Genomic DNA, 12,551 nt, shown 5'->3' on the forward strand with positions numbered 1-12,551 from the left:
GCCTCACCCACGATACGACGTGCGGTGAAGTGGGCCCGTTTTTGCCCCAAAATAGAGTCTTGTCTTATCCTAATACGTTTGTTCAACGTATCGTTCGCTCCTTACTAGTAAAGCCTTCATCACGAGTCAACGACCAAGTGAAGTGAGCAACCGTGCGTCTAAATAGAGCACTTATAGCCGCGTGCGAATAGGATAGTAAAGTGTCAGAGCTTAGTGGAATAACGTCAAGTTCAACCTAGCTAATGTGAAGTACCGCGCACCGGAGAATCTACACCGGTGAATGCAGAGCCCCTTTCCGGCTGGATTATTATTATATTGCTTTGGACCAGGCTGTTGGAGCGGAGAAGAATCGTCTACACCCACTACTGTGGGATCTACCCGTGAGGAACATCACTCAAGCCCGTCTCAAGGAGAGGCTGGCCGGCTTTCACCTGTGCTGCACGCATACTTGGATTACAGCTGCTGCTTTTCGTCTGCCGATCAGGGAGTAATATACCGCCTCCCATAGCAGGAGCTTATTGAGTCTCCGCTGATCCAGACTTTGCATTCAAACATTTCCTCCCCCTGCTGGCTTACAACCGGTGGGAACCCCCCTACCAGTATATCCCGCTGCCTCCCCAGAGTACCATAGATATAATTCCTAATAATCAGGTTGTATTATTATCTCCTGCGTAATATGAGAATGGACATTCGTTATTGATTTGCCTACACACATTCCTTTGCCTTATAAGCGCATTGAAAGTAAAGTATATTATGTATTCTTGCTGCTAATAAATACTTAAATCCAGATTTGTGTGGAAACCGTATCATTGTGGAGGTGTTCTCATCATATACTCGTGTACTGTATGGCCAGTAGTAATGTACATAAGACGGTAGTGGTTTAATGATACCATACTTATTAATACAGTCAGGGAATTGTACCCCTCAGTTACACATACATTGGGGGATATCTTCGATGACCATGGTTTCTGCAGTTATCAAGATATATCTAACAAATGTAACCTCACCAGCTCCACTCATTTTTTCTATCTAATTAAGAGCAGCTTTAAAGGCTCACGGAGTCCCATTAAAGATTCCACTTGAGCACCACAGATTTGACAAATTCTTTTATGAAAAGGAGACTTCGAGAGGCTTTGTCTCTAACTTTTATCGTCACTTACTTACGTCCTCATATGATGTCCTTCCCCTAGACTCAGTTTGGAGGAAGGATATCCCAAACTTGGAAGTAGATTTTGATTGGGATGAAGTCTGGGCAAACGTTCGGCTATCATCACGCAACCCGGATCACCAACAGATTAATCTTAATTTTGTTCATAGGACTTACCTGACTCCTAGACGTTTGCACCTAATGGGGCTCAGACAAGACCCTCGATGCTCCTTGTGTTTAAACGGTGCTCTTGGTACATTTATGCATATGTATTGGGAATGCCCTCCTGTTAAGATATTCTGGGAAAAAGTAACCACTCAATTATCAGAATTTTTATCTCTGACCATACCTATACTGCCTTCTATATTGTTGTTGAATGATGTTTCTCAGTTATCAACCTCTGTACATGTAAAGAGACTAATTTTGTCCGATCTTACAGCTGCCAAAAAGTTGATAGCGTCACGCTGGATTCAACCGGATAAAATGTGCCGGAAGGTATGGGTTCTTACCTATCTCGATGTGATTTATATAGAGATATCTACTGCACGGATTTTAGGTGTTAATGAAGCCAGCATAGCAATCTGGTTAGCTGTCTTTACAGTAGCTTCTCTGTTTGGTATCCGCAAACCTCCCTCTCACCTCCCATTTCTTAGTAAAAAGATAAATGTCTAGACTCACCATGGTACTTATGTGTGATGGATTCTGCATGGACCTTAATGAATGCATGCTAGTTTGGTGCAGGTAACAGTGACCCAAGGTGTGCGCTTTGGGACAGAACGTACCGGGTAATACAGGAGCAGAGAGAGAGAGAGAGAGAGAGAGAGAGAGAGAGAGAGAGAGAGAGAGAGAGAGAGAGAGAGAGAGAGAGAGAGAGAGAGAGAGAGAGAGAGAGAGAGAGAGAGAGAGAGAGAGAGAGAGAGAGAGAGAGAGAGAGAGAGAGAGAGAGAGAGAGAGATTGGGTACAGTACAGCTCAATACATACAATTGTTAAGGGGATGCAGACCAGAGAAAGACTTTCATCTTGTTTACATCAGGGTCCCCCATTTTCAATTCATCGTAACATATATGACATACAGATAGACAGTACTGCTACATCTATACATTTATGACATACCAGATTTGCAAATACAGTACTGTTTGTGATACAAAAAGAGTCCAGAAAAAAGAGTATATACATTTGACGTAGAAACTGTACATTGGATTGGGTAGGTGGGGGGGGTGGGGGGGGACTGTACATTGGAGGTGGTTGGGTGGGGGGGGGTTGGGTAGGAGGGGTGGGTGGGGGACACTGTACAACTGTACAAACAAAACTGTACATTGGAATATTGACAAGACCATACTTGGTAATTTACTGTACATTGGAGGGGGTTGTGTTCGGACATTTACAGGGGCCAGTTTCGAGTTGCAGTCTCCCTTAGGTGTTTTTTGAGAGTATTTTTGAAAGTGGGTAGTGATTCACATTCCTTTACAGCTTTGGGTAGGGCGTTCCACATTGATGTGGCATAATTGCTAAACGTGTTTAGTCCCTTGTTTGAGCCGAATCTGGGTTTTAACATGATTTGTGGAGCTCCCTCTGGTGTTGTGATTGTGGTATTCACTGACCTTTGGGAAGTATTTTGACATGTACATGGGTACCTTGGTCGTGTAGTGTATCTTGTAGACCAGGCCCATTGCAAGTTGCTGTACTCTGTCGTCTACTCTAAGCCATCCTAGGTTGTCAAAGTGGGCAGGGGTGAGGTGGGTTCTAGGAGTAAGGTCAAGCAGTAGTCTGACCAGTTTGTTTTGAGATGTTTGTAATTTTGTTTTTAGCGCCTTTGAGGTGCTTTGGTACCATGAGGTGCAAGCATAGTCGTAGTACCCTTGAATGAGTGCTCCTGCCAGAGTCTTCAGGGTATTCTTGTTTACCAGTGAGGAGATCCGGTACAAGAATCGAGTTCGTTGGTTGACTTTTTTTATTACATTGGATGCCATTTTGTCACAGGAAAGATTTGCCTCTAGGATGGAACCCAGGTAGGTAATATCTTCTCTCCTTGTGACAATATTGTCACCCACTGTAACTGAGAAGCCGTCGGTCTTGCTGAGTTTGTTATTTGAACCGAAGAGAATGAACTCTGTTTTGCCCATGTGTAATGATAGTTTGTTATCAGCGAGCCATATGCAGATTTTGCCTAGTTCTGAGCTGAGGGTTTTTTCAACCTGTAACTTGTTCTTGTCAGAGACCAGCAGGGCTGAGTCGTCCGCAAACAGGAACAAGTTGCAGTCACAAGCTGACGACATGTCATTTGCATAAATTAGGAACAGTAGCGGACCTAGTATGCTTCCTTGTGGAACACCACAGCTTACTGTGAGGGGGGGGGATAGGGTACCGTTTACCTCCACCATCTGCTCTCTCCCCTCCAGGTAGGATTGCATCCAGCTCACTGATAGACTATCAAAACCAATTGCTTTTAGCTTGTCAATCAGAATGGTGTGATTGACAGTGTCGAAGGCCTTTTGTAGGTCCAGCATGACCATGCCGCAGTATTTGCCCGCGTCCACCTCTTGTTTGATGTGGTCGTTTAAATAAAGAAGGCATGTGTCAGTGGAGTGGGATGTTCTGAAGCCAGATTGGAATTCGTAGATTAGATTTTTTTCCACAAGGTATTTTTCGACCTGTTCGTAATCGTATACAATTTTTTCCATGACTTTCGAGATGGAGGTAAGGATAGAAACAGGGCGGTAGTTGCCTGGGTCTAATTTACTGCCTTTTTTGTGCAGAGGGGTCACTCTCGCAATTTTGAAGTCCTTGGGGACGTGTCCCTGTTTTATGGAGAGGTTTATTATGTGTGTGATGACTGGGGTGATGGCGGCTGCTGAGTCTCTGAGGAATTTGGAGGGGATGTTGTCATGGCCAGTGGCCTTGTTAGGTTGGAGGGCGCTCAGTTTTTTGAGTAACTCATCTGTTGTTACCATTTCCAGTTTGAAGTCGTCTTTGTGGACCCCTAGGTTCTTGTAGTATGCTACTATGTGTTCTACCCCATAATGCCCTGAGTGGGAGGGTAGTTTGTTTACCAGTGTTGTGGCTATGTTTGTGAAGAAACTATTTAAGTAATTGGCTACATCCAGCTTTTCTGTGATGAGCGTGTTGTCCGTCTTTATGTTTATGTTTGAGAATCTGGTTTTAAGTTTTTTACTGCAGCCTAGTTGGTTATTGAGTAATTTCCAAAGTTCACGTGGTTTGTTTTTGTTTTCCTCGGTTTTGTCAGAGAGAAAAAATATTCACTAAACAACTTACAGATTGTTTCAATAGAGTCCCAATGACTTGCAGGGGTGTAAAAAGTACCCAGAATATCTGGCTAAAACACACTTGAGTAAAAATTTAAAAGTTTCTACTTTTAAATGTACTTTAGTACTAAAAAGTAAAAGTAATTATTTTTTTATTATTGCGGGGCAATGCAATGTTCTGTTTTGTCCTCTTCATCACTCGAACTATCGTTTGTGACCATCTTCTGTAGCTTGTCACTCTGACTGTCTGTTCTTCTGATAGCAGGTGTTTAATCATAGATCCCCGCTTTCTAGTCTTGCACAAGGACCAATCAGCATGGGTATGGGCGGGTTAATTTTCCATTGATGGGGATTTGATTGGCTGTTTTTAAATAAAGTGTGGCTGCAAGATTAATAGCGTTAACGTTAGTTCGGCCAGAGAAACAAATATACTAATTAAAATCATTGGACCTGCAAGATTTCTACTCTGTATGTACTTTGTAGGTCTGCATTTTAATATGTAAAAAGTATGTTTTCTTTCTCTGAAATGTAATTGAGTAATAGTACAAGTATACAAACCTAATTAATAATACTCGAGTAAAGTACAAATCCCCAAAAACAGTACTTAAGTATTGTAACAAAGTACAATTAGTATCTGACTCACCAACAATGACCCCTGGCCTGTGGTCCATCTCCAGCGTATACCGATGCTCAGCCTTCTGTGTAGTGCCCCCTGGTGGCTGCTTGCTCAGAGACACCTGGGACTTGGCAGAATGAATGAATGAATGAATGAATGAATGAATGAATGAATGAATGAATGAATGAATGAATGAATGAATGAATGAAAACTTTATTTAACAGATTGCAGAATGGGTACAATACAGTACGGCTCAATACATACGATTGTTAAGGGGATGCAGACCTGAGAAAGACGTTTGTCTTGTTTCCATCAGGGTCCCCCATTTTCAATTCATATAGACATTTATGACATACACAACATACATGACATTTATGGCATAGGGACATATAGGTATTTAGTACTGATACATTTGTGACATAAGCGGTATTCAAATATACAGTACTGTTACCCCTAGATCCTGACAGAGTATATACATATGATGGGGAGGGGACTGTACAATAGGAGGGGGTGGGTCGGTGGGAGGGAAATATACATACGGCGGGGAGGGAATATATACATGCGGTGGGGAGGAGACTGTCTATTAGGAGGTGGTGGGGGTTTTGGGCATTTACGGTGGCCAGTTTCGAATTGCAGCCTCCCGTAGGTGCTCTTTAAGAGTGGTTTTGAATGTGGGCAGGGATTCACATTCCTTTACAGCTTTGGGTAGGGCGTTCCACATTGTTGTGGCATAATTGCGAAACGTGTTTAGTCCCTTGTTTGAGCCGAATCTGGGTTTAACATGATTTGTTGAGCTTCCTCTGGTGTAGTGGTTGTGTTATTCACTGACCTTTGGGAAGTATTTTGACATGTACATGGGCACCCCGGTCGTATAGTGTATCTTGTAGACCAGGCCCATTGCAAGTTGCTGTACTCTGTCATCTACTCTAAGCCATCCTAGGTTGTCAAAGTGGGCAGGGGTGAGGTGGGTTCTGGGGTTCAGGTCAAGTAGTAGTCTGACCAGTGAGGTACCTCCGTGACGCCACGTGAAACCGGCAAGTCAGCCACGTCCTTGTGATATTTGACCTGAAAGAGACGCTAATTTCTGAATATTCAAACTATGATGATGGCTACAGTATTGTTTGGGGTTGTGTCAAAATTAATTGATGATTCAGTTACTCGTTTAAATAATAAATACATTTGGAAGTGGATTTGTCTTTTTAATTTTGTTCTCTTTTCAACGTTTTGGCTGGACTGCTATTTATTTATTCATTTATTTCTGCTGAAAAGAGAAGATATTTCTTTTACACAAGTGTGAACAAAAATAACTGGCTGTAAAGGCTGCAGTCTGAGGGAAGAAATGTGTTTACATTTACAGATGACTGAGGACAAGATCATATTTTTTCTTTTTTGCAATTTGCCAACTGTTCCACCATTCCAATGTTTCTTCAGTGTATTTGACCCAGATGGTTATTTTCTTTATTTGTAATTGATTGATTGATTGAATTGATTTATTGATTGATTGATTGATTGATTGAATTGATTGATTGATTGAAAACTTTATTAACAGATTGCAGAATGGGTACAGTACAGCTCAATACACACAATTGTTAAGGGGATGTAGACCAGAGAAAGACTTTCGTCTAGTTTACATCAGGGTCCCCCATTTTCAATTCATCAGTTGAAAATGTTGTTGATAGCAGTGGTTTTCGAACTATGGGTCGGGTCAGGACTGAACTATGGGTTGGGTCAGGACTGAACTATGGGTCGGGTCAGGACTGAATGAAACTAAGGGCAATTTGTCAACAAAATAACAAATTATTTTCACTAGCAATTTAGTAGGGAGCTACAATTAGCATAGAGCAGAGAGACCATAGAGCTGAGAGACCATAGAGCAGAGAGACCAGAGAGCTGAGAGAGCAGAGAGACCATAGAGCTGAGAGAGCAGAGAGACCATAGAGCAGAGAGACCATAGAGCTGAGAGAGCAGAGAGACCATAGAGCAGAGAGACCATAGAGCAGAGAGACCATAGAGCAGAGAGACCAGAGAGAGACCCTAGAGCTGAAAGACCATAGAGCTGAGAGACCACAGAGAGACCATAGAGAGACCATAGAGCTGAGAGACCATAGAGCAGAGAGACCATAGAGAGACCATAGAGAGACCATAGAGCTGAGAGACCATAGAGCAGAGAGACCATAGAGAGACCATAGAGAGACCATAGAGCTGAGAGACCATAGAGCAGAGAGACCATAGAGCTGAGAGACCATAGAGCAGAGAGACCATAGAGCTGAGAGACCATAGAGCTGAGAGACCATAGAGCAGAGAGACCATAGAGCAGAGAGACCATAGAGAGACCATAGAGAGACCATAGAGCTGAGAGACCATAGAGCAGAGAGACCATAGAGCAGAGAGACCATAGAGCAGAGAGACCATAGAGAGACCATAGAGAGACCATAGAGCTGAGAGACCATAGAGCTGAGACACCATAGAGCAGAGAGACCATAGAGCTGAGAGACAATAGAGCTGAGATACCACAGAGAGACCATAGAGAGACCATAGAGCAGAGAGACCATAGAGCTGAGACACCATAGAGCAGAGAGACCATAGAGCAGAGAGACCATAGAGACCATAGAGCAGAGAGACCATAGAGCAGAGAGACCATAGAGACCATAGAGCTGAGAGACCATAGAGAGACCATAGAGCTGAGAGACCATAGAGCTGAGACACCATAGAGCAGAGAGACCATAGAGCTGAGAGACCATAGAGCAGAGAGACCATAGAGCTGAGAGACCATAGAGCAGAGAGACCATAGAGCATAGAGACCATAGAGCTGAGAGACCATAGAGCTGAGAGACCATAGAGCAGAGAGACCATAGAGCAGAGAGACCATAGAGCAGAGAGACCATAGAGCAGAGAGACCATAGAGCTGAGCCACCATAGAGCAGAGAGACCATAGAGACCATAGAGCAGAGAGACCATAGAGCTGAGAGACCATAGAGCTGAGAGACCACAGAGAGACCATAGAGCAGAGACCATAGAGCAGAGAGACCATAGAGCAGAGAGACCATAGAGCAGAGAGACCATAGAGCAGAGAGACCATAGAGCAGAGAGACCATAGAGCAGAGACACCATAGAGCAGAGAGACCATAGAGCAGAGAGACCATATAGCTGAGAGACAATAGAGCTGAGAGACCATAGAGCTGAGAGACCATAGAGACCATAGAGCTGAGAGACCATAGAGCTGAGAGACCATAGAGACCATAGAGCAGAGAGACAATAGAGCTGAGACCATAGAGAGACTATAGAGCTGAGAGACCATAGAGCTGAGAGACCATAGAGATGAGACCATAGAGAGACTATAGAGCTGAGAGACCATAGAGATGAGAGACCATAGAGCAGAGAGACCATAGAGCAGAGAGACCATAGAGCAGAGAGACCATAGAGAGACCATAGAGCAGAGAGACCATAGAGACCATAGAGCAGAGAGACCATAGAGCAGAGAGGCCATAGAGCTGAGAGACCATAGATATGAGACACCATAGAGAGACCATAGAGCAGAGAGACCACAGAGAGACCATAGAGCAGAGAGACCATAGAGCTGAGAGACCATAGAGAGACCATAGAGCAGAGAGACCATAGAGCAGAGAGACCATAGAGCAGAGAGACCACAGAGAGACCATAGAGCAGAGAGACCATAGAGCTGAGACACCATAGAGCAGAGAGACCATAGAGACCATAGAGCAGAGAGACCATAGAGCAGAGAGACCATAGAGCAGAGAGACCATAGAGCAGAGAGACCATAGAGCTGAGAGACCATAGATCTGAGACACCATAGAGAGACCATAGAGCAGAGAGACCATAGAGCAGACCATAGAGCAGAGAGACCATAGAGCAGAGAGACCATAGAGACCATAGAGCAGAGAGGCCATAGAGCTGAGAGACCATAGAGCTGAGACACCATAGAGCAGAGAGACCATAGAGACCCTAGAGCATAGAGACCATAGAGCTGAGAGACCATAGAGCAGAGAGACCAGAGACCATAGAGCAGAGAGACCATAGAGCAGAGAGACCATAGAGCAGAGAGACCATAGAGCAGAGAGACCATAGAGCTGAGAGACCATAGATATGAGACACCATAGAGAGACCATAGAGCAGAGAGACCACAGAGAGACCATAGAGCAGAGAGACCATAGAGCTGAGAGACCATAGAGAGACCATAAAGCAGAGAGACCATAGAGCAGAGAGACCATAGAGCAGAGAGACCATAGAGCAGAGAGACCATAGAGAGACTATAGAGCAGAGAGACCATAGAGCTGAGACACCATAGAGAGACCATAGAGCAGAGACACCATAGAGCAGAGAGACCATAGAGACCCTAGAGCATAGAGACCATAGAGCTGAGAGACCATAGAGCAGAGAGACCAGAGACCATAGAGCAGAGAGACCATAGAGCAGAGAGACCATAGAGCAGAGAGACCATAGAGCAGAGAGACCATAGAGCTGAGAGACCATAGATATGAGACACCATAGAGAGACCATAGAGCAGAGAGACCACAGAGAGACCATAGAGCAGAGAGACCATAGAGCTGAGAGACCATAGAGAGACCATAAAGCAGAGAGACCATAGAGCAGAGAGACCATAGAGCAGAGAGACCATAGAGCAGAGAGACCATAGAGAGACTATAGAGCAGAGAGACCATAGAGCTGAGACACCATAGAGAGACCATAGAGCAGAGACACCATAGAGAGACCATAAAGCAGAGAGACCATAGAGAGACCATAGAGCTGAGAGACCATAGAGAGACCATAGAGAGACCATAGAGCAGAGAGACCATAGAGACCATAGAGCTGTATGGAGTAACAGTTCACCTACGTTGCTGATCTGCTCCTGTGCTCTGCGCAGGCGGTGGAGCTCTGGGGTGTCCAGCACAAATCTGAATCCTCGTCTTTTGCTTTCCTCAAAGTCCCTCCTGTATTTGGCCTGAAGAGTAAAGATTGTCTTAGTTTGGCCACACAACTTCCAACATAACAGCTCACATCCTTGTAGATTTTTTAATACTTTTAAGGATTTATTTTTTAAATATCTGTGTTGCAACTAGATAAAAGGGGAGCGTTGTCTTACAAAGTGATCAAATAACATGACAGATTATATGCAGCCATCACCACCATCTCATGATACCTCATGACATGATATATCCTGATATAATTCTTAAAGACATCCTGAGACATACTTGAAATCCAAGACGACCTTTAGTGGCTCGTCAAAATCTATAATGATATAAATAATACAATACGATACTATTATATTGTACAAATGTAGCAGCTATGGCTCTGGTCAAAATGAATGGGGATATTTCTACTTTCATCTGTTGCACTGGCTGGGAAATCAAAAGACAGGATTTAGATATGACATTTATCAATTAATTTAGCATCACTGCCACTGAAATGAAGAGAACATTTAAAAAAAATTGCTTGTCATTTTCACTGAAAATCAATGGCTCTCACTTGTGTTCTCTTTCTATAATAATGTAATAGCAAAATAGGATGATTATAATTATATCCTGCCAAGACAAGCCAGCCAATATTTCAATATTGTAAGTGAGTCAGTGTCCTCCATGTTGTTGTTATTGTGGAAAAGAGTGTTGCATTCAAGGTGCCAAGAGTCATGGGGAGAGAGAGGACGGAGAGAGATGGGTGAGAGAGGGGAGAGAGAGGACAGAGAGCACACAGCCAGGAGAGAGAGAGGAGAGAGAGGACACAGCCAGGGGAGAGAGAGCGGGGAGAGAGAGCACACAGCCAGGGGAGAGAGATAGGGGAGAGAGAGGGGAGAGAGAGGACAGAGAGCACACAGCCAGGAGAGAGAGAGGGGGGAGAGAGGACAGAGATCACACAGCCAGGAGAGAGAGGGAGAGAGAAAGGACAGAGATCACACAGCCAGGAGAGAGAGAGGACAGAGATCACACAGCCAGGAGAGAGGGGGGAGAGAGCACACAGCCAGGAGAGAGAGAGAGGGGAGAGAGAGGGGAGAGAGAGGACAGAGAGCACACAGCCAGGAGAGAGAGAGGAGAGAGAGGACACAGCCAGGGGAGAGAGAGCGGGGAGAGAGAGCACACAGCCAGGAGAGAGAGATAGGGGAGAGAGAGGGGAGAGAGAGGACAGAGAGCACACAGCCAGGAGAGAGAGAGGGGGGAGAGAGGACAGAGAGCACACAGCCAGGAGAGAGAGGGAGAGAGAAAGGACAGAGATCACACAGCCAGGAGAGAGGGGGGAGAGAGCACACAGCCAGGAGAGAGAGAGAGGGGAGAGAGAGGGGAGAGAGAGGGGAGAGAGGGGAGAGAGAGGGGAGAGAGAGCACACAGCCAGGGGAGAGAGATAGGGGAGAGAGAGGACAGAGAGCACACAGCCAGGAGAGAGAGAGGGGGGAGAGAGGACAGAGAGCACACAGCCAGGAGAGAGAGGGAGAGAGAAAGGACAGAGATCACACAGCCAGGAGAGAGGGGGGAGAGAGCACACAGCCAGGAGAGAGAGAGAGGGGAGAGAGAGGGGAGAGAGAGGGGAGAGAGGGGAGAGAGAGGGGAGAGAGAGGTCAGAGAGCACACAGCCAGGTGGAGAATCCAAGGGGCTTATGGATGTGAATTTCTCAACGGGAAAAAGGTCACTGGCCAGTAACTCTTTCACTACCACACTACCAAATGGTTAACCCTTTCACTGCAACAATACAGAAGGTTAACCGTTTCACTGCCACACGACAAAGTGTTAGCTCTACGTCTGTAGTGTGGTAGTGAAGGGGTTAACCTTCTTTTTTGTTTGATCCACTTTTTCTCCTTATTTTCTATTTTTCTCCCATCCCAATTTTGTATCGCCAATTATTTTTCCCTTCAATTCTCCCCTCCCCTGTCTTGAATGTTGCTAGACTATGCCTCCCACTGGTCGGCTGTAGTGAGGATAGAAGCCTTGCATCACGTGTCCCCTCCGGTACACGAGGAGGCAGCCTGTCGCATCTTTTCACCAGACAGCGCAGACTCTCAGTGGCGAGGAGTAACGCGTTGGAGGCTCATGCTGCCCCCGATACTTCCTGTCTCTGCTGTACAGGCGTCACCCAACCAACCTGTAGTCGCTGTCCACAACGTCCAATCCCCACCCACCGGCTTTCCACCCGCTCTGCCAATTGAGATAGTATGACGACTGGTCCAAGCCGCAGGCAATGCTGACTCCGGGAGTCGAGACCGGAGTATCTTGCACTGGTGACGAGCGCAATCTCCGCTACGCCACCCAGCCGCCAACAAGGGGTTAACCTTCTGTAGTGTGGTAGTGAAAGGGTTAAAGGAAAACTCCAACATTTTGGGAAATTAGCTTATTTAACATCTGTGTCACCTCACAGCGCTTTATGCCAGATCTCTACATTTTCATTTTTCAGATTATTCCAGATTGCTAAAGTACAGAATCTAAGCTTTCAAATGATGTGTCATATGTTGAAATCTGAGAATGTTTTGAACACGATGTGCCCAATTATAACTTCTAAAACTGGCTGTGTTCTAGATTACC

At 45.1% G+C, this 12,551-nt stretch overlaps 1 protein-coding gene across 1 annotated transcript in view; it reads right to left on the reverse strand.

Moving 5' to 3' along the window:
- Positions 1-6,005: 6,005 nt before the first annotated feature.
- Positions 6,006-12,551, reverse strand: part of LOC311226727 (LIM zinc-binding domain-containing Nebulette-like) — a gene marked incomplete at both ends in the record, with an annotated part of 44,704 nt that continues 38,158 nt past the window's right edge. The window contains 2 exons of the mRNA XM_084312137.1: positions 6,006-6,092; positions 9,880-9,987. Of these exons, the coding sequence (XP_084168263.1) occupies positions 6,006-6,092; positions 9,880-9,987 (195 nt within the window). The remainder of the gene's footprint in view (positions 6,093-9,879; positions 9,988-12,551) is intronic.

The sequence above is a fragment of the Notolepis coatsorum genome (genome assembly GCF_963971535.1).
Source record: "Notolepis coatsorum genome assembly, chromosome: 4".
Lineage (NCBI taxonomy): Eukaryota > Metazoa > Chordata > Actinopteri > Aulopiformes > Paralepididae > Notolepis > Notolepis coatsorum.